Source organism: Thamnophis sirtalis, unplaced genomic scaffold (genome assembly GCF_051295495.1).
Source record: "Thamnophis sirtalis isolate CommonGarterSnake01/CBP01778 unplaced genomic scaffold, rThaSir2_p1.2 scaffold_1, whole genome shotgun sequence".
NCBI classification, from domain to species: domain Eukaryota; kingdom Metazoa; phylum Chordata; class Lepidosauria; order Squamata; family Natricidae; genus Thamnophis; species Thamnophis sirtalis.
In genome coordinates, this window is record NW_028261381.1 from 63,111,835 (window position 1) to 63,134,320 (window position 22,486).

Sequence of the window (22,486 nt, forward strand, 5' to 3'; positions counted from 1 at the left end):
ACTGAGCAATTGTTTGGGGGAGGAAGGAAAGGGATTAGTGTAAAGAATTGTGGAGCACAGGAAAGGAAGAGGAAGGCAAGACAGTCTTTGTATTTCTCATTAGGAGCAGAGCAGCTGCCAGTTGTGAATTGTGGAGGGTTGAGTTTTTTCAGGAAACAAACGAAAGTACAACTAATCAGAGAAGCTCTGTTCTGCTTCAATGCCAGCTTTGCCATTCTGGACTTCTGGGTTTTCTTCCTTGGTAGATATATCTGCAATTTATTTATTTTTTTGCTTCTAAAAGAAATGCTGCTACATCGGTGCATAAGCAAAATAATATATCCAACAATTATGCTTTGCTATATATACATTGTTTGCATTCAAAGTTCTCTCCCCCCCTCACCCCCGTCTCTGGAATATTTTAATATTTTAATTCAGTTTATCTAACTCATCTATGCAATTCAATGATGTGGCACTGATATTGATTTCTCCTCAACTCGCAATACAGCTTTTGGAACAACATATAGGTTACTGTGAGGTTCCCAACATTACCACCGCTTTTGAGACAAAAGCAGAATTCTTTTAAAGAGGAGATGGGACATAGTGGTAGATTACTCTGGCCATACTACTCTTCCTGTTCAGAGCATTGTCAGAAGATCCACCCAGGGTTTTAAGAGAGTTGGAGAGCCAAGTGCACAGAAATAAGGTCTCAATAAACAGCCTGAGGAATGGAGCCCCATAAAGATTATCTCTCAGCTGTGTTGCTGAGATGCCATTGAGATGCCTTTTTAATTGTTTCTGGAAGAAGCAAATGTGAAACACAATTGGATTTATAAGATTGAGTTCTGGAGCCTTTACCTTAAGTGAGTGTGAATGATAAGCCATGGAAGTAACCAAAGTAAAGTTCTGGGGATATGCCATTAAATTCTTTCATACTTCCTTAGTCCCAGAAGAATGCTACATTCAAACTATCAAGGCCTATCTATCTTTATCTCTTATGAGTTTATTGCTTAATATACCTGGTTGAGTACATTAAGGTCCATTATAAGGAGCAGGTATCAGTGAGTCAACTTAGTCACCAAAAGCAGAGTGGGTGAAGAAACCCTTATGGCTCCATTGAACATGGCCCAAAGCCATCTTTTATTGTCTCACTTCTGTCACATATTAAATCTAAGATGCTTTTGCACCCTTTGTGACATTGCAGAGATTCACCTGGGATTCACCTTTTAGATAGTGCATTGCTTCAGTATGCATAAAAATATATTGGTGTTTAAATACCAAGACCTACCCACCACCACACACATACACTTTCAAAACAAATTATTAAAATTATTTCCAGGCCCTGCAGTTGGAATCTTAATACCTCATCTTTAGAATATCCACTAGGATTTATGCAATGTAATTCTTTTCAATGACGTCCATTTATAAATCTGGTGTGAAAATTTGCATATAAAACATTGCAACCGCCATCTGTTAATGTGCATGTCAAATTAAGCCCGGCTCTTGCGGGGATGGATAATTGTAGGAGGGGGAAAAACCAAATACAAAGGAATACTCCAGCTCTTTTTGGCAGGTAAGAAAACGACGGAAAGACTGGCATGGAGGAGAAATGCTAATTAGTAGCGAGAAGAGGATGATTTAGTTGTAGTGCAGAAATTCGATTTGGAAGCCTTTTTTAAAAAAATGAGACCCTTCACATAATTTAACCAGCTTCCTGTGCATTCCTCTCACCGTGGTCTTCTCTCCGTCTTTATACACCGGTATAAAACTGCTTTAGGGATTTTAAATGGAAAAAATCCCTAAAGCAGTTTTACCTCAGAAAAAAGATAAAGCTGTGTCGGGAAAAGGGTTAAACAAGAGTTGTAAAAGCGGTGCAGCCGCCTCCTTCCCTCTCCTCCCCTTCCACCCCCCCCCACTCCCCAATCCTTGAGCACAGTGCGGGGGCTGGGCTGACACTCCCTGCTCAACTTTTCCCTTGTCTGTCGGCGCTGATTCCCGAAAGGGAAGGGCTGGCAGAGCAGCAGGGACGGCTCCGCTGCAGGAGCGTAAAAGAAGCCCTCCGTGTCTGGTTACTCTGGGCTGGCTGGCAGGCAGGCATGGGATCTGCTGGGGCTGCCGGGGACTCGCTGTTTCCTCTCTTTGTGTCTGACGAAACTCCTCCCCGGGGTACTAGGTTTTCCTGAAGGAGGTTCTGGAACAAAAGCTGGAAAAGGCCCGGGAAGAGGAGCTGAAGAAGGCGGCCACCGTCATCCGAGCCCACGTCCTGGGCTACATGGCAAGGTCAGTGCCTAAATTGCTTGCTGTGCTTGGTTGCATTGCTGCCTGCCTGCCTGCTGCATGTACTGGATTTCCCTCTACCCCCCCCCTTTTTCTTTCCTGGCCTCCCCATTCCTGCTCCTAAGCCTCCAAGTGTTTCTAAGAGGCAAAGTTAAGCCACACGCTCTTGACTTTTTCCCTGTTGCATTTTTCGTCCTCCATGAAGCTGCCCTTATCTAGATCCCTGGCTCCCTTCCCTTTGCCATTCATTCAAGGTTCCAAGCACAGTCTCTGATTTGATTTGGAACAGCTCAGTATCTAGGCGATAACAGCTCTGCCAACCCCCCCCCCCTTTCCTGTTTCACTCCGGGGTCTCTTGGCAGAGTTGTAAGCAGCAGGGTTGTGTTTCATCCCTGCTTTGTGTCTCCTTACCTATGTCTCTATTTTTAACTTACTACCATCTCTTCTTCCATAGTGAGCTGGGCTTTGTCTCAGCTTGTTCAGGCAAATTGCAATGTACTGTGTGCCCATTGGGATAGCCGCTTGCATTTCATAGGTACAGCGGTGTTACTATAAGAAATATATGGTATATCTTACATTGCACCATTGCACATAGAAGTTGGGACTAATTCAGTGTGATTTTTATAGGTTTGTCTTAAAAATAGTTTTAGACCACCTTAAGGTTGGGAAGAAATACGAACACCTATGAGCAATGCTTGCTGGAATCCCAAAACCCAAGTAGGAGAGAGAGAAACTGCATAGAACTTTTAAGGCTGGCTCTCTCCACCGCGCCCCCCCCCCCCAACAACAGTCAGAAACAAAATAGAAACAAAAGTCTTTTTAGCTTTTTTTAAAATACCTTTCGTTAGTGTATTGTTGCTTGCATTCTATAGGAAATGTACTGTTAAAAAATCTATAAGGAATACTTTTTAAGTTTTTGCCAAGAAAACTAAACTTAAAGGGGAGTGTTGGAGGGAGGGAGAGAGAGAGAGAATGAACAAGGAAGGTTCAATATTCCTTCCATCTTCCTCCAGTGCATGAAACCAAGCCCTTCCATTCCTCAGTCCATCAGTTTGATGCTAGCCTGAGTATGGGCCTCCTACTGATATTTATTTATTTTATTTTTATCCCACTTTTTTTTACTTGATAAGTAAGTCGAAGTGGCAAACATATCCAACACACCTTCATCCTTCTATTTTCCCCACAACCACCCTGTGAGGTGAGTTGGCTTGAGAGAGAGTGACTGGCTCAAGGTCACTCAGCAGGCTTTCGTGGCCAAGGCAGAACTTGAATGCATGGTCTGGTTTCTAGCTCCGTGCTTTAAGTACCTGATCAAGCCCTCAGGTTTCAGCAGGTTTTAAAATATTATATCTTTGAGGAGAATAAGCCCCTCGGGGAGAGAAATCAGTCCATTTTTATTGATTGAATTAGTATTTTAAGAAAGTTTTGATCCGCAGAGTTCTGCATGATACATTATTAGGGCTGCAGAACATGCTACTATTTACTGGTCCCATCTCTGAGGGCCCTATTTGAAGAGATTTAGAAACTCAGGTTTGGCATAGAGAGGGTATATTTTGCATCGGCCCAAAATTATTCCATTTGTTGTGCTTAGCGGAAGATCACATGTAGAAAATGAAAATGAATGGCAGTCTCAAGATGCAGAAACTCCATGGAGTTTCTCCATGGAGCAAAGTTTGGGAGAATGGCAAAATAGCTTCTTGGAGCATTGTCTATATGGAAACTTGATTGTGCTGAGTATTCAGATCAAATGTAACAGGGCAAAACAGCACCTAGGGAGAATTTAGGAAGAAGTGTGATTATATTGGTGTGTGACCTCCATATTTATGTGCCTTTTGACTAGGAAGAAGTATCGAAGAGTGCTAGCCAGTATTGTTACCATTCAAAAAAATTATCGCGCTCACTTCTGGAAGAAGTCTCTCTTGCGCCTGAAAGCCTCTGCTATTGTCCTGCAAAAGCACTGGCGTGGATGTCTAGCTCGCAATCTCTATCAAGATCTGCTGGAGGAAAAACAGAGGCAGAAAGAGGAAGCTGAGGAGCAGAGGCGAGAAGAAGAGAAGATTAGAAAGGAGGAAGAAGAAAGGCAATGGCAAGAAGAGCAGGAGTGTAGAAGGAAACAAGAAGAGAAGGAAAAGAAAAGGTACAATGGCCATATTTCTGAGGTCTGTCTGTCTACCTACCTGTGTATGTATGTCTGTCTATATATATCATTCTGTCTGTCAGTCTGTCTCTTATTAAATTTATTTGTTGCCCATCTTGCTGCAAGGTCACAATGTTAAAAGCAATAAAACCATAACATACAGTCTAAGAACAATACAAATACAATTTATAATTAAAAGATGGGGGGAGTGGGATGCAATGGGGGAGGTGGGATCTGCTATTAGTCTATCAACCACCTTCAGCATGATGTACCCCCATTGGGGCCCCAAGACCTTCTGGCAGAGCTGGGCCTTCAGACTCTTTTACAGAAGGTCAGGAGGATGGGGGTGGGGGGGGCAAGATGTTCCAAAAGGCAGGAGCAGTGGCGGATTAAGGCTCACTGGTGCCCTAAGCAGTAAGAAATCTTGGTGCCTCCCTCCTGTACAAATCTTCATTGGAGTTTTTTTCTTTCTCAATTTTGTGGTGCCCCTTTGGGCCTGGTGCCCTAAGCACGTGCTTAGTTTGCTTAATGGTTAATACACCAGTGGGCAGGAGTCACAGCTCTTCACCTGGACTTCACCAGCCAAAATTTCTTGAACAACGGGGTCTGCAGCATGCCTCCTTTGCCAGCCTAGTTGGGGTGAGCCAATCCCATTGGGCTGCGATGGGAAATAATCTGGATCCATGCCATGCAGGGCTTTAAAATAACCAACACTTTGAATTGCACCCAGAAGGAAACTGGCAGCCGATGCAGCGCAGTAGTAGAACAAGGGCCACTTTAGGGGCTGCAAGGACTGCATGCATTCTGCACTCGCTGTAACTCTCAAATGCTCTTCAAGGATAACTCTATGTTGAGTGCATTGCAAATGTGAGATGACCAGGGCTTGAATGAATATGCACAGGACTCCTGATCCTGGAAAGGGCTCAATTGGCACACAACGCAAAGTTGAAAAATCTCCTAGCCACGACTGCCACCTGCCCACCAAGTCTGTCTGGGGTAATGCCACCCCATCTGGAACAAAGGAGGTCAAAGTCCTGGCTCTTGAGTTTCCTTAAACCCAAAACCTTTTTGATCTTGCCAGGATTCAGCCAAAGTGATCCAAAAAAAAACATTTTAGACTGTTGGAGAGAGGGAACTTCATACAAATATACATACATACATACATACATACATACATACATACATACATACATACATACATACATACATACATTAAATCAATTGTATATTGTTATATGAAACTAATAATATAGTATGTGAAATGAATAGATTATGTTCCCAGCTCCAAAGCAACTTAAGGCTGGTGATCCTGAAGGCGAAGATAAATCAGAGATTGCAAAGCAGCCGCCGCTCTTTTTTGAACCTCTTTCTCTGTCCTGGGATCTATAAAAAATGAAATATATTTGGTTCTCCAAAAAATGCCAACTTTTTCCAAAGGCTCAGCATCTTTGCTTGCACATGTCTTCCTTTCCCCTCCAGTTTCCCAGATTAATTCCAGAATTGGGAAATAAGCGTAAGAGAGTCTTTCTGTTCTATGTAAGTCCAGGTGTCCTCCTGTCTTAAACTTAGTGCTTCTTCAAATTTAATTAAATAATGTTTTTTATGATGATGACTTCTTATTCATCATAAGGCAAACTTTAATTTCTTTTCATTAGCCACAGGCAGTCCGTATTGTGAATGGTCCATATATATCAAGTAGCAATCAGTTTCTGCTCTAACACTTTTTAAGAAAATTCAATCTTCAGAAAACCCAAGCTTTTAATTAAATGTACTGTAATAAATTATATGGTTTTGAAGGAAGCTTTTCACTAAGACATAAATAACAAAGGCAGGTATACCTTTTAAAATTATATTGATTTTTCTGTAGGATAAATTGAAAGAGTGTGTGATTATCTGTTACTTCTTTATGAAATTTCTGGCAAACTAGGCTGTGTATTTTATTGGATAACTGCTTTTTTATTTTGAACAGGAAAAAGGAACAGTTGGAAGCAGCACTGCAGGTAGCTCAGGTACGTCTTTCTCTTTCTCCAATCTTCCACCTCTTCTTCAGAATCCCCAGCAGAACTGTCAGGGAATTGAACAGCTGATGTTTGAATGGAGTCAGAGACTTTGACACAAATTTTTTGCTTTTTGTAAATAAATATATTTCACATCCATATACACAGCAAACTAGATAGTCAGGAAAACTGGAGCATCATCAGGTAAATCACAGAACATACAAGGCACACAGAAGAAAAAGGCAGGGGAAAAAGGGAAACTCCCCTTCCACACCCACAGCAACCAATCACAGTGCAGATTGCCTCACACAAGGAGCCACAATCAACCATAACTGTGTGTTCTGGCACACTGAACAACCCCACAGCTCCAGCTACTAAATTTAAATATCTTAACAAAAGCCCTAACCTACCTGGGCCTTGTCTTTTTATTAGTGCACTATTAGCTGTGTACATTTCTCTGAAATGATTCTGGGGCACATTTGATTTTACAGTGCATCATTTTAAAATCAAAATATAGGGAATTTTAACATTGTCCTCTTAATGCCCTTCATTGTCTCAAATCTACATACACCATGCCCAAAGCTGCTACTGACTTGAGAAACTTCTGAAACTCTATTGATAATTGATGCTTTCTTTTTGAGCCAACCAGCAACCGAAGGATGATTTTTTTTTGCACGTCATGCAGAAGATTTCAGGGAAATATCAAAAATGGAATCAATACTTTAGGAACTGGGTTCTGTGCATTCATACAGAAGTCTAAATCAATCCAACATCTTGGTGGCATGCCTAGGGAAACTTTTTGCTTTCATCTCTAAAACTATTTTCAGAATTTGATAGTGCTAAAATCTTACAAAACTTAAAAATTTAATAAGATTTTGACTATTTTTCTAAAATAGTCAATGTTTTCATTTTGAGCGGGACTCTAAATTGGATTAGAATCACAGATATTCACAGACGAGTTCCAGTGAATTCAGTTTATTAATATGGGGCTGTTTGAAAAGCATTAAGAAAACATTGGTTCAATCATGGATAGAACATGTATCAAACAGTTGCCTTTGAGATTGGGGGTGGTTGTTGTAGTAAATACCATACAAATTCTAGTGTATCAAAGGAGATGCACACTACCCATGATGATTATCTTTTGAATTACATTCAGCTTTGGGGAATTTAGTAAATATTCCATATTGTATCTTTGAGAAGTTAGAATTAAAAAAATCTTGTGAACTGGGGAGCAATGAAGCACCACTTGGTTGTTATGATAGCACCTGAATTTTCAGAGCAATTTATGAAAGTTAGTTATTTTCTTGCATTTTCGAATCAGATGGAGGTACTAAAAACCCAGAAGGAGAACCATCCACTGCGGGAAGAGGAACAGCGTCAAATGGAGGAGATTCTGCGTTTGGAAAGGGAAATTGAGAAGCTGCAGTGGCAACAGAAGGCAGATCATGTGTCCATTACATGTGAGAATACCAAGAATGAGATGAAGCGGCAGCGGGAAGAAGAAATACAGAGGCTGGAGAAAGAAGCATCTAGGGTTGCACAGGAGTTCTTAGAACTTTTAGATTTTGGAAACCTGGATGAAAGTGTGCAAAACTTAGAACGCTCCCTGTCTAGTGAAGGAACTCTCAATATTGAATGTAGCCTTGTTGCTCCGCTAGCTGAGGAAGAAGAAGATGAAGGTTTTCCTGCGGATGAAGAAGGGCCGCCAGTCCCCAGCCCAAGTCTGTTGAACCAGGACAGTAGCACCAGGACCAGTGATAACTATTATTCAGAGGAAGACACATCTCCAAATATGCCAGTGTCTGGGGAGGAAGAGAACAGAGAAGGCAACGCTCTGCTTCCTTCTACTGAGGGAGCTGGAAGCCCTCAGAAAGAACATCTGAAAAGCATATACTGGATAGGCTCAGACGTAACGCAGAACGACATGGCAGAGATGGAAGATCCCATTTACAGCTTGCCTCCAGATGTGGAATCAGATTATGACCACGAGGAATATGATGGCATTGTAGATATCAGCAGCACATCAATTGAGCCACTGAACAGGGAGGAGGTTCTGCACAATTCTCTTAGCAACGGTGTGGATTCCAATCGTGGCAGCTTGGACTCGGTGAGAAATGTTCATAACTATGGCAGTTGAATAGTCCTGTTAACCTGTTTCATCTTGCATAAGCGATAATATCATTAATATTTCTTTAATTGATATCATTGTCAAATTTAATCCATGAATTCCAAAGAGTAACATTGGCTTGAGTTCCATAATGGAGGAAAGGCAGATTAAGCTATTATTTTCACATGCCCTCAGAGACACATATACTAATTTGTTCAGTCCATTGTAACATGTCTTTTATTCTGTTGGTTAATCTGTTGTGACAATGCATTTGTTTATGGTTTACTTATTATGCAAACCTAATGAACTGTTTGCAGCACTATTGTGTGTGTGTGTGTGTGTGTATGTATGTGTGTATGTGTACACACACACACACACACACACACACACACACATACATATACATATATCTCCTGGGAATACTTAGATCATCTACATGTAATCCATGTCAGTTTTTATATATTCAGTCACTAGACTCTTCCTACTATTACAGCTTCATATTTCTCCTTGAGACTGCTTATGTGAGTGTATATTCAGATAAGGACCATTAATAGTAGAGAATGCTTTCCATTATAAAAATGATAGGAGAAAGTTGATATCAAAGTAGGCATACTTCTTTTGACCTTGAAATAGTGTTCAATGGTTGCTTCTAAATTGTTCTGTTGCCTGAGCCAAAGACCAGCCTGTGTGTTAAGTTTTTACATATTAGGTTAGCATTAATACTCTAAATCTTCTATCTAAATAATCCTGAAGTCATTCTCAATAGTTTTCCTTCACCAATCTCAATATATTTTTGCTTCCTTCTTGCTGGATCCAAATCTGATTTAATATTCTTATGGGGCAAATTGATTGAAGAAATATTTTGCCCATCAAGAACGTGCTAAATTACTTCATGCAAATTTTCCTTAGCAAATTAATATTTCTTAACCGTGTTATTAAAAAAGATCTCTCAAGGCATATAATTCAATTAGACAACTCTAGACAACATTGTTATATGTTTAAATATCACCCTCTGGTATTTTCCTCCATGCTGTTGTTTATATATGGCTGCTATAATTGATTGATTGATTGATTATGTGCATTAAGTCAGTTTTGATTCTTGATGACCACATAAATAGACTTTCTCCAGGGTGATCTATTTCTTTTCCTAACTTGGCCCTTCACTGCATTGAATCCATCCAACTTGCTACTAGTCATACTTTTTTCTCATTCATTTTTTAAATGAATTCTTGAATGAGGGGTTTTGATGCAACTGATTCTGTACAGTTGTGATTATACCCAGGAAGTCAATTTATCTAACATGTAATAGAAGTTAGATAGTTACCAAATAACAATAATTCATTTCTCTCCTAGTTTTTAGATACCAAAGATGAAGAAGGGGATACTTATATGGACACAGATGAAGAATTCTGTAGTGGCCGGGTCACTCTGTTCAATGGATCTGGGCCCGCATATTTTCACAGCTATCTCTACATGAAGGGTAAGGAGTTTTCTCAGTTCCATGAATTTAGCAGGTTGTCTGCTTCTGCAATCAGTCATCTTAAGTTGGTACATTCTTTCTTTTCTCTTTTTGCTACTTGGTCCTGTATTCGTTCCAGTATAAAATATATCTTTTTAGAGAAGGGGTTTCAAAGGATTTTTTGATTGTTGTTTCTAGATCAAGTTTCTAGATCACCTTTATGAATAGATAAACTCTGTTTCATATTAGAATGAAGAAGGTCTAGATATTTCTTTTGCATACACGTACTGCCCCTCCAGGTATTCTATAAATGCCCACAGGTATTTTCTTACTCTCCTCTCCTATTTTTCCCCCAGTCCTATATTTTCAGGACTGTCCAGTGGCTTTTCTTAAAGTTTAAAAACCCTTCGTAGCTAGCTCTAAAATTATCAAATTACTTGGCCAATAGATATTGGCACCCGATGAGATAATGTTCTGACACCAAGATAATGCTTCCCACTCCCAATTGAGGTTTATAATTTATTTGAATGCTTTCTCCATCCCTTTCCCAAACAGCTTCAAAGATAGTATACAGGGAGGCTATCTTATTTCTGTGGCTGGGGCTAAAGTGAAAACTACATAATTCCTGAAAGGAAGACAGCCCTGAACTTAAGATGAACTCTGTGTTGAAGGGTAAAGCAGAGAGGAAAAAAATAATTTGTCTTCATTACTATATTCTCAGTGAATCTAAGACACTCCTCCCATTTTAGAGATAAGTTATTTTCAGAACCCTAGACCTTCAGGATTTCTTAAAAGAGTATATGTTGAGCTTTGTAGGAGGGGGGATACTGTACTCTTGGCACATTGTTTTTTTGTGAACCACATTTGCCCAACTGTAGCAGCCTCTTCTATAATAACTGTATAGTAATGCTTCACAGCAATCAAATTTATGAGTCCGTTGTGTTGTAGAGAAAAAAAAGAAAGAACAGGAAATGTGTATAGTGGTTTATGGTTTTTTTTCTTTTCTTTCTTTAAAAAATACCCCTATTTTGCTTTTCAATAAAATCATAAATAGTACAGGTGTACCATATTTTTCGGAGTATAAGACGCACCAAGATTTTGAAGGGGTAAATTTAAAAAAAAGGTTTTGCCCTCCCGGGCCCCCAGGAGCACTCTGCACTCTGTTTTTTTGAGGGGAGGGCAAAAACCCCTCCCATGGCAGGGCAGGATTAAACATATCTCTCTGCGCTTTATTTTGTTCCCTCTGACCGGTGACACAGAGCCGCTTGGCCCAAGGAGCAGCAATTGGCTCGCTTCCTCTCTTCAGTGAGGAAGGAAAGACACATGGGGGCTTTTGAACGGCTGCTTGACCAAGAATGGCCCATTGGGCGAGAAGGGAGGGAGGATCCCTTCCATTTGGATTAATGGTTCCTTGTGGTGGCACCTGAGCGGCAAAAGAGAAGCCCAAAGAAAACAACCCAGCAAGGCTGCCTCCTTGAACAAGCAGATTTGTTCACAACCCTCTTGGCAACCCCGCTTCCTTAGTCTCGGGGCAAAAGTAGGTCCCAAGCTGTAGGGAGACTCCTGACCTGGCACTCCTGCATTCCAAAGTTTCCTTTCCATCCTGCACTTCTTCCACTAGCCAAGATCCCAACAATGCCAATAGCTTTTCCGGGAGAGAAAGTGAAGATCTAACATCTTGAGAAAAGATTTCATGATGAGGAGATTGTTTCCCTTCTCTTCCTCCAACCCCCCCCCCCCCCAAATCCGCCCGGATCTGTCATGCAGCAAAGAGATACGGTAGCTGCCACCTGGAAATGCTATTACTGCGATCTCTGCCACCTGGAACCGCCCGAGAAGGGGCAGGTAAAGTGGGCACTGCAGAGATCGTAGTACCAGCGTTTTGGATGGCAGCGCACCGATCTCAGGAGCCAAAGCCTTTGAATCAAGCTTGATTGTGTCCCATTCTAGGTTTTTAACTTCCCAATCTAGTGTTCTGAGAAAAGCGTTCGTAAAAAGTAGATTATTCCTCTTCCCTTCCCTTCCTCCCCCGCCCCATCTCTCCGGATTCTCAGACGCCAAAGCCTTTGAATCAAGCTTGATTGTACCCCATTTCAGGTTTTTAACTTCCCAATCTAGTGTTCTGAGAAATCTACCATCCTTGAGGCACCTTTTGTTTGCAGGAGGAGGAGAAGGGCAACTTAAAGCAGCGCCTCCTTAAACCAAAGCCTCTGAGTAACTGGGAAAGAAAAGCGTGGTCTTTGGGCGGTAGTTTTTGGCAGGTTCCAAGCATGGCTTTCTTTCCCAGTTACTCAGAGGCTTTGGTATACTCCGCCCTCCTCCTCCTGCAAGCGAAAGGTACTTAAGAGATTCAGTGGGCAGCTCAGGGGAGACAATGGCCACAATGACTTCACTCCCCAGCAATGTGAGGAGCCGTTGCCGCCGCCGCCATTGCCTAAACCCTCCGTGGAGCCTAGCCGAGTGGGAGCTCTGAAAGCGAAACCTCTCTCCTTTCCAGCCATCACAATCACTGCAGGGCCCGCTTCGCCTGCCCCTTTTTCAGATGACCCAGGTGGCTACATTCAGAGTATAAGACGCAGCCAGATTTTCACCCTCTTTTTTGGAGTAAAAAGGTGCGGCTTATACTCCGAAAAATACGGTAAGTAAATTGTGGGATGTACGTTTTTATTTTTTATTGGCAATCAGAGTGATTTGGAAGCTATTCCTATTGGTTTATTTTTATGGATGGATCACTCCAGCGCCGGGATTCACTTATCTTCCCTACCGCTTTGCAAATGTGAGCGCACGGACCTCATCTGCGCATGTGCACCGCCTTCTATGCATGCACAGTGCTCGCGCATTACGTTGGGGTGGGTAGGCGGAGTCTCCCGCATCCACCACTACCGGTTCACCCAAACCGGAGAGAACCGGCTGAATACCACCTCTGGATTGCTCCCTGTTGGCCTTGGAGTTTTCCATGCCTGTCTCTCACCGCAGGAAGTAACTGCTATTCTGATTGCCCAATAGAGCCTATTAGTCCCATGTGCATATTGATTTTTGTAACTTTTTCTTTTTATGGGCTTAGTATTTTTTTTATCACAATTCATTGTCAGCCTCCAAAGGCACAGTAGAGAGTTGAGCAGCCATACGAATTGTTTAAATAATAAGTAGACATTAATTGTACTTAGAGGAAGTATTTCATTTTTTAGGGTAATCTTACAGTCGTGGACAGGAATAGGAATCTATCGTTATATTGTCAGATTTTTCCAACTTGGTTTCTTTTCCTTGCAGGGGGGTTGATGAACCCCTGGAGGCGGCGTTGGTGTGTCCTAAAAAATGAGGCCTTTATGTGGTTCCGAGCCAAACAGGAAGCCTTAAAGTCGGGCTGGCTTTATAAGAAAGGAGGAGGCATGTCCACGTTATCTCGACGGAATTGGAAACGGCGCTGGTTTGTCCTGAGAGAGGCCAAACTGATGTATTTTGAGAATGACAGTGAAGAAAAGCTGAAAGGAACAATTGATATCAGGAAAGCAAAGTACGGGCAATGCTGTTATGTCTCTCCTTTCAAGGAAAACAAAATTGTTCTTGTCTGAAAACTCTCTAGTCCAGTGTTTCTCAACCTTGGCAACTTGAAGATGTCCGGACTTCAACTCCCAGAATTCCCCAGCCAGCATTGGCTGGCTGGGGAATTCTGGGAGTTGAAGTCTGGACATCTTCAAGTTGCCAAGGTTGAGAAACACTGCTCTGTTCAGTTTGACTTCTATTTGTCTCTATGATATTCATTACTTATATAGAGAGCTTTTTACCCTCCTGTTCCTTCTAACTTTCCATTAGCTCCATCTTTAATGTTAGGCTACTTTCCTACTCCTATTTGGATTTTTCTAACTGCTTTGCCTGAAAAAAAAAATTCAGCCTTGAGAGCTACTCTAGATCCCCAAACTGTATCCAAATGTAAGGAGCTGTTAACTACACACTAAACCTATTATTATCAAAAACCAATGCATTATCGTTAGTCATTTTGAGGTGGAAAACATACATGGCCATATGGAGGAAGTGCTAAACTATTGATACCACTAACTATGATATCCTTCTGAATTATCTAGTCGCATTGGTCCTTGGGAATATAATTTTTTCCAGCGGTGTATATCCATAAATGCTGCTGGGATATAGCTGTTCACTTACCTCCCACGTTGTGTCTTATTTCCCATGCTGCTCAATAGCTATATGAAATTGCTGGGAGACATCAGACGTTTTAGAGTGGGGTATTATTAGTATTTTGATGAAACTAACTTCTACTCCTAATCCAAGGAAGCGCTTAGAATACTTCAATATTACCTGCATTTAATAACGGTTAGGTGAATTAGAACAAGTTGAAGTTAAATCCAGGCAAGATACTGGCGCTTTAGGGAAATATGAAACCCCACTTGGGGATTGAGGTTCAGCCTGATTTGGATGTGACTGTCTTCCCAGTCTTAGGAAGCTCCTTGATCTTCAGTTGTTGGATTTGCTGGTGGCTGCTGTAGCAAGAAGCGCTTTTTGATCCCTGACTATGAAATGTTTGCTTAACCCACACTAAAATCTCCTCTGTTGTTCTTTCTTGTATCTTTGGCCTTGCCAGGAAGGATGATCTGAGCTGCTTCTATAAGACAAGAGGAGCTCCAAACTTCCTTAAGGCCAAACATGCCAAAGAGAGAAAGGCTAAAGTTTATTGGATAGCTTGACTCTGACTCTTAATGCATGATCTTTTGTAGGGAAATTGTGGATATTCATGAGAAAGAGAATGCCCTCGATATTGTGACAGGTGATCGGGTTTACCATATAGTGGCGGAGTCACCAGAGGATGCCAGGTATGGGGTAAAACAAAAGTTGTATCTGTCTTTGAGACTTTTCCTCTGCAGATCCAACTCCTAGAAATACAAATTGTTTTCCTTCGTGAAGCGATAAGATCCTCCTTGCAACCAATTCACAAACTCCATTGAACTGGCATAGAAAATGTGTAATCTCTGCAAAAGTAGCACATTCTATCTGCTGCTATATTATGATTCAAGAGTCAGAACATTACTCGGAAGACTTAATACCTGACAGTGAAAAATAGTAGTAATGTATGCTTACTATGTAAAGCTTTCATCATCTGAAGGTACTTAACTGTATTGTATCTGTTTGTGCTATATTATAGTTTAAATTGGATGATTTATTTAATGAAACCAATACATTAATGGCCTTTTTAGTCTTTGTGAATTGTATGTTCCATGCCACAGCTTTAGACTGTATTCAAACTGGCCCTTACTATTGGCTTTTCATAAGCTGTGTTCCAGTTTAAAGTAATAATTTATCCTCCTTATCTTGTGTCAGATTATGAGAACAACATATGATACAATCTGCATTGAAAGAATTACATTAGGTTCTTCTAAAAGTTGTTACATAGCAGAACTGAGAAAGGCTTGTACCTAATATCTTGGAAAATCACCATCTGTCAGTAACAAATATCACAACAAGTATCACATTTTCTTTTTTTTCCTTTTGACTTATTGTATCATCTAAATCCAGGCAGTTTGTTGGTTAAATCACAATTGGCTATATCCAACAAACCCTGATTAATAGTTTGTGATTTATTATGCATGATCGCATTCATTAGCCTTAATAGAAAGCAAAATCTGATAAATGTAATGGTTGAACTTAGAATAAGCTAGTACCTTACAAAGGTTCCATAGAAAACATACAGCTAGCATTTAATAATTTATTAACTTTGTAGGAAACATTCAGGGGGAATAATTCCACATGATTTAAGTAATGATCCATCTGCCTAGTAAATTACATAAGCCTGGTATTGCTGGCCATCTAAAATGGATTCTGATTATTTATTATTTTATTTTGACAGTGACTGGTTTAATGTCCTAAGTCACGTGCATAGTGCCACAGAGCAACAGCTGAGAGAAATGCAAGATGAACAAGCCAATCCAAAGAATGCAGTGGTGAGCAACAATTAGGAGAACGTGATACTGGAAAGATTATGTTATCTTATGGATTCAATAGTTGGATATGTCTTAATGATATGGTTGCTGCTGATCAAAATGGTCTAATTGGCATCTCATAGAATCACTATAGAAGATCCAGTCCAAAACTGTAAACTAAAAGCCTTCATTAGTTGATGCCATTAATTGCAACAATAGGTACTATAGTCCAGCGCTGCCCCCTCTCCCCCCGGCCAATCTTTTGGTCAGGGACTGATTCCATGGAGAGAGGTTTTTCTGTGGACTGGAAGGGGTGTGGTTTCGCATGTATCCCACGGATGGGGCTTTGCTTATTTGCGTGATCTGTTTTTTTGGCAGGCTGTGGACCAGGAGTTGGGAACCCTTGCTCTAGGCCACCACAAATAGTGCAATATAGATTCTCTGGAAATTAATGATAGGTTCTTTTGTGCATCCTCTGCACTTGGAACAGAAGTGTGTTTGTATGGTCAGTCTGCTACTATGTATGGATGAAGAGGATATGTGGGGTTCCTAATATCCCATTTTGAGCTGAGACAGAGGCAAGGCACAGAGTGCTTAAATTTCAGTCATTTAAGAAGCCAACTAACTCCTAACCACCTTGGTCATTATTGGTTAATCTAAAACAAATTTGAGGAAAAAAGGCAGGAAAGAAAATATGAAGTTTTATAAGTATACCAGTTCTATATTTACTATTATAACTTCATGTTGTTATTTTAAAGGGAACCCTTGATGTTGGTCTTATTGATTCTGTCTGTGCATCTGATAATCCTGACAGGTAAGCTTTGTATTTAATTAGATTGTGATTGTTTTCTCATTGGTTTTTTCCCTTCTATAATTTTAACATTACTGGCAGCATTGCTATAGGGAAATATATTTAAATATTTAAATTCATGAACCACATATTTATATAAACTATAATTGCAACAAAGAGCTGCTTAAAGTGACTTCACCCATTTGTACTACCTTTCTAAGGGCATTGGTGTTTTTTTATGTGTAGTCATTGATGCCAAAACCTACTGCTCTCCTCTTAGTAATGTTTGGTAGCTGTAAGTTTACAGTTCTGCTATTAGGACTGTTTTATTCCTCAGCGGATTATTTTGAACAATTTGTATAGTGAGTAACCCCTCTAATACGTGTGTTTGAGAAGCATATTTGCACAATTTCCCACCCTGGGGTGCAGTGGTGGGTTCCGGATCCCGTTCCAACCATTGGAACTGGCCCGGCGTCACCTACATGGACATGCGCGGTGTGCGCATGTATCGTACCTACCTGCAATGCCTTAGCAAGCCTCCGTGATGCTCCAGCTGCTCGGTGGAGCGTCACGCAGGAGCCGTAGATGCCATGTGCTTGCGCAGAAGCACCAAAGGCTTAAAGGACAGGTAAGGAGCTCGGGTGGGCCCTCCGGAGCACCATACCGGAACGGTACCCGGTGCTCCGGGCAGGCTCCAGTACGCCCGTATAAGGGCGTACTGCCTGCAACCTACCACTGCTGGGGGTGGCTCCCCTCTTCTGCAGAGCAAAATAACATTGGTCTATAGTTTGACATCCTTTAAAAGCCTCTTACAGAAATAAAAGAGTCACTGCGAGTTGGGAGTTAATAAATAAAATAAATAATAAAATGTTACACACAGCAGGAAGCTAAGGCTCGTACTTCTACAATCATCCCATAGTGATGAGTGGCTTTTCTAGATGGAGTGAATTTTGAATCCTTCATCATAGGCACGTGGAGAGGACACTGTGGAGGAGGAGGAGGAGGAGGAGGTCCATGTTGGTCTAAATGGCAAATATTGGTAGCATCTTTTGAAAAACAAAATTTGATACAAAAGGTGCTCCTGATTTTTTTACATCTTTGAAAAAAGCATAAATTCAAGATCAATAAAAATCAGCTTAGATTTGGATTTCAGAAAAATGTTATTTTAAATAATAGTGTTGATTATAATGATGCAACTAAATAAACTGAGATGTTTTGATGGTAGAGGCATACTTTTTATAATAGAGCTCTATGTTTAGCCCACAGTAAAACTGTATGGGCAAGGGAGAATCAATGCAAATGATCCTGGCCATGTGTTTTGGTCAAGACAATCCATTTTATTTGATTCTCTGAGAAGAATGTCTAAAAAGGAAGAAACCTGTGTTGAAGAGTGATTGCTATGTTAAGAACATAAAAACTAATGGGCTGGATCAGATGATTGGACTATCTCAACTTCCAGGTTTGTTCAGTCATTGTGGTAAGCCTAGTAGCAAGGCATGAGCTCAATATTAATATTAAATTCACATCTTATCTTTCCCAGTTTCTGGCATTTACAATATATATTTCCCCCAATAATGGACACAATATTAAATATACTTTTTTTTCAAAACACAAGATGGAAATTTGTATGTTTTCTTCCTAATTGTTTAGTCCAGGACTGTCAAAACTCGCGGCCTGCGGGCCAGATGCGTCATGCACTGGCCACGGCCACACCTGGTTTAGTGAAGGGAAAAAAGTTGCGATCATAATAATCATAATCTCTATTCTCAGACTTGGGAAGGAGAGCTATTCATTTCTTTTCCCAGGGAGTAAATTCTGTAAATGTTAAAGCTTTCCATGGCAAGGATGAGATGACGTACCTTCCTTCTACTTTGCAGGCCAAATTCCTTTGTCATCATCACGGCAAATAGAGTCATTCATTGCAACAGTGACATCCCTGAAGAGATGCACCACTGGATCTCTCTCCTACAGAAGCCCAAAGGCGAATCCAGGGTTGATGGGCAGGAATTTATTGTGAGAGGTAAAAAAAAAAAAATGAAGTTCCAGAGATGACCAAGGCAGAAATAATCAGCTAAACCCTAAAGGTGCTTTTCCAAGAAGCAACAGGACTTTCTTCGTTTTTTTCCTTGAAAATATTTCACCTCTCATCCAAGAAGCTTCTTCAGTTTCTCCAGAACTGAAGAAACTTCTTGGGTGAGAAGCACAACATTTTAAATGGAAAAACAAACAAACAAGAAAATCCAGTTGCCTTTTGGAAAAGCACCTTTTGGACAACCATGACCTGGATGATTGAGAATCTCCATAGACAATCAGTTAAATCATTTCTTAGTGTGAAATGTTGAACTTCATGTTCAGAATTCCCAGCCAATGTAGGTGCTGGAGCTATAGTTCTGGAGAGTCATCAAACATAGGAGAAGCTGAAAATGCTAACTATCAATTGAGAAATTATCAGGATTTTGCTCTTTTTATGCTCCGGCAAGTAAAAGGATTCTTTTACAGTGCCGTTTTTAGCCACTCACTAGAATAATAACAACAGTTCAATCTTCTCACATACAGAAAGAGTAGCCCTTCAGCAGCTGGGTACAAAGTGGTCCGTGGCCAGGAGAATTGAGACAATATCTTGACTAGAAGAGCAAGCTATTAAATTCTGAGCCAGGAATTCATTAGGTGGTCATCCGGCAACCTGCTGAAAGGCTCTGCAGGGGGATTGTGAGGATTGCTATAAAGATACATGGCAGCTGTATATATCTTTGTATAAATAATATTGAACAAAACATGATAAACTTAATATAAAGCTCCTTCCCTTGGTTGTGCTTGGGTTGTTATTGTTTCTCATGGGTCATGGGCATTTTGTTGTTTAAAATTGTATTTATTATTTATAGTTATTTAATAATCTGTGAAATTGATCTGCTATTTTGAACTTTTTATTGAACAAATGTATCAGAAACTGGATTGGAAAGTTGCATAAAAATTCTAATAAATAAATAAATAGCTGCTTAGTTTAATAAAATGCAACTTTGTGGGGTGCTATTATATTAATACAATTCTCCTGTGCGCTGCTTGGGGAATCCAAACATGGGTTAACTTTGTCCATTAGCCTAGAGACTGTTATGCAAATTGATGGCCATGCCTCCTCTAACTGGACTGGTTCAGTTTTTTAACTCAGTTCAGCCTAAAGAGACGTAAAAACATTCTCTCTAGGTTATTAGACAAATTCATCATTATTATTATTCAACTTGGATTCCCTACAACTCTGTGCAACAGCTTGAGCTCCTTCCATGGAGCATTAGATATCTCTGCATATAGGTTCGTTTCCTTTTTGTTTAAGGTAGCAATTGGATGTTAGCATTCCGGGAGCCTTCGGGGCCAGGGAACTCTTCCTTGGAAGCGACGTTGCTTCGGTGATATTTGTTGGAAGGTCAGTTCGCCACCTTCGTTTGTCTTGCCACGGTTGGGGATCAGTTCGCCACGCCGGCCGCTCTACCCGCTGTTTCCCCGAGGTTGCCTTGCGACGCACGGAGCCTGGACGCCCCATCACCATATAGCTGGGTTCCCTGTCTTTACCTCGACCATCGAGTGCCTCAAAAAGCTGCGGTTGCTGGCAAGTTACGAGCCTGGGTTTCTCCATTCTGGCGGCGGCCATTTTCCTCGCCAATTTGAATTTCCCGCGGCCGCTGTTAGTTGCAGCAGCCATTTTAGGGTCCATTTCACATCGAAAAACAGTCAGTCTGGGCGCGGTTTCATTTTCCCGCCCACAATGACGTAAAATCACCAGATTCATTGCTCCACGGAGGTCGGTTCACCACCATTCTACCGGAACACGAGCTTGATCTCTTCCGGCCTCCTGCTTCGATTGTCATCGGCATTTGGTCTTTCATTGAATGTGAGCTTGAGCCCTTTCAACCTAATTTAGCATGGCGGATCGTTCTACAACCGGGAGCAGCGCTGGGGCTTCCACCTCCCCTCAATTGTCCTCCGATTCCACAGTCATCAATTCGGAAACATGTATGGTGTCCCTCTCTCTCGATCTCAATCAGAGATCACCTTCCTTCAGTATTGTCCCAACTTCTAAGGAAGTTATCTTGCATAGATGTCCCTTAGGTTCCACACATGACCACTCCAGTGGTTTCTCCTCCCCTTTCAAAGGGCTCACACCAGTTACTCTCAGGCCAGGGCTCACTTACCGACCAAGGTGTTCCTGTCGCTCTGTTGGTGGATGTCAGCCCGCATCTTCAAGGGATGCCTCTTCAAAGAACCAGAGTGGATCATAGTTACAACAGATGCGAGCCAATTCGGGTGGGGAGCCCACGCCCTGGATCAAGTGGCACAAGGTCGTTGGATCGCCCAGGAGCTGAGGAACAGCATCAAATGGCTGGAGCTACGGGCTATCTGCCTAGCCTGCGGTTTTGAGACCTGGTGACATCTAACCATGTGCTGATACTCACCAACAACGTGGCCTCCAAAGCGCATGTCAACCGCCAGGAGGGCACGAGGTCCAAATCTGATGATGGAAGCAGAATGTCTGCACCACTGGGCAGAGAAACATCTGTTGTCAGTCCGAGCGGAACACATATCGGGCACTGTGAATGTCCAAGCGGATTGGTTAAGCAGGGCCACGGTGGATCAGGCGGAGTGGCGATTACACCCAGCCCTGTTCCAAGAGCTGTCCCGTCGCTTCGGTCAACAGCAGGTGGACCTGTTCGCTCAACCCGACAACACACACTTGCCGTGATTCTACACCAGGTTTCAGGTACCAGGGGCGGAAGGCATCGACGCCCTTCGCAGCCCTTGGCCAGAGGGCCTCCTTTATGCCTTCCCGCCCCTGCCAATTGTACTGCTGGTCATCCAGAAGGTTCTAGCGGAACGGGCGGAGGTACTACTAGTTGCACCGATGTGGCCACGGCGTCCCTGGTATGCCGACCTCGTCCATCTGTCCATCTTGCGCCCATGGAGAATTCCGGACAACCGGATAGCCCTCTCGCAAGGAGCCCTCATCCATCCAAATCCACAGCTATTACAGTTAGCCATGTAGCACATCAGCTGGCGATTCTGAGTCAACAGCATTTCTTTGACAAGGTCATCTCCACAATCCAGGTGGCTCACTGCCCGTCAACAATCTGCATCTACGAGACTACCTGGCACACCTGCAGATGCTGTCGAGCTACAGGTGCAGACCCAACCGAGGCAACCATACTGCAGGTATTAGACTTTCTACAGATTGGCATGGACAAGGTGCTAACACCTAACACCCTCTGCCATCAAATTGTGGTGGGGCCACCCCCTACCTCAACACCCAGGGTGCAGGCCTTCCTGAAGGGGGCATCGAATCTTAGTCCACTCATCATTCATCGCTATCCCACCAGGGACCTTTCCCTGGTGCTCAAAGCCCTTACAGCTGCTCCATTCAAGCCTATTTGGACCATCTCCCTCAGGTTACTGACTCTTAAGACTATCTTTTTAGTAGCCATCACATCGGGCAGATGGGTGTCCGAGTTAGCAGCGGTCTCCGTCCTGGACAACCTATGCATCTTCCATCCGAGCAAGGTTGTATTACCTTTTGGACCCAATGTTCCTTCCAAAAGTCAGCTCGTGGTTCCACAGATCACAAGAGATCACTCTCCTGGATTTCTGCCCACATACGTCTCACCCCCAAGAACTGCGTTGCCATCATCTTGACGTCCGTTGTTCACTTTGCCGCTATGTGCAATGCACTGCATCGTTCAGAAGGATGGAGGCCCTGTTCGTATCCTTCCAACCAGCCACCATGGGCCAGAAGGCATCCTGTCATACTATTGGCCGCTGGTTGAAAG

General features: G+C 42.0%; 1 protein-coding gene across 3 annotated transcripts in view; it reads left to right on the forward strand.

The window, feature by feature from the left end:
* The window catches only part of LOC106541385 (unconventional myosin-X), a 71,763-nt gene that overhangs the window by 27,094 nt on the left and 22,183 nt on the right, over positions 1-22,486 (forward strand). For all 3 annotated transcript variants that reach the window (XM_087713509.1, XM_087713514.1, XM_087713504.1), the window contains 10 exons: positions 2,153-2,259; positions 4,097-4,393; positions 6,363-6,402; positions 7,712-8,497; positions 9,851-9,977; positions 13,227-13,470; positions 14,687-14,782; positions 15,814-15,907; positions 16,645-16,700; positions 18,554-18,696. In XM_087713509.1, coding sequence (XP_087569635.1) covers positions 2,153-2,259; positions 4,097-4,393; positions 6,363-6,402; positions 7,712-8,497; positions 9,851-9,977; positions 13,227-13,470; positions 14,687-14,782; positions 15,814-15,907; positions 16,645-16,700; positions 18,554-18,696 — 1,990 coding nt within the window. The remainder of the gene's footprint in view (positions 1-2,152; positions 2,260-4,096; positions 4,394-6,362; positions 6,403-7,711; positions 8,498-9,850; positions 9,978-13,226; positions 13,471-14,686; positions 14,783-15,813; positions 15,908-16,644; positions 16,701-18,553; positions 18,697-22,486) is intronic.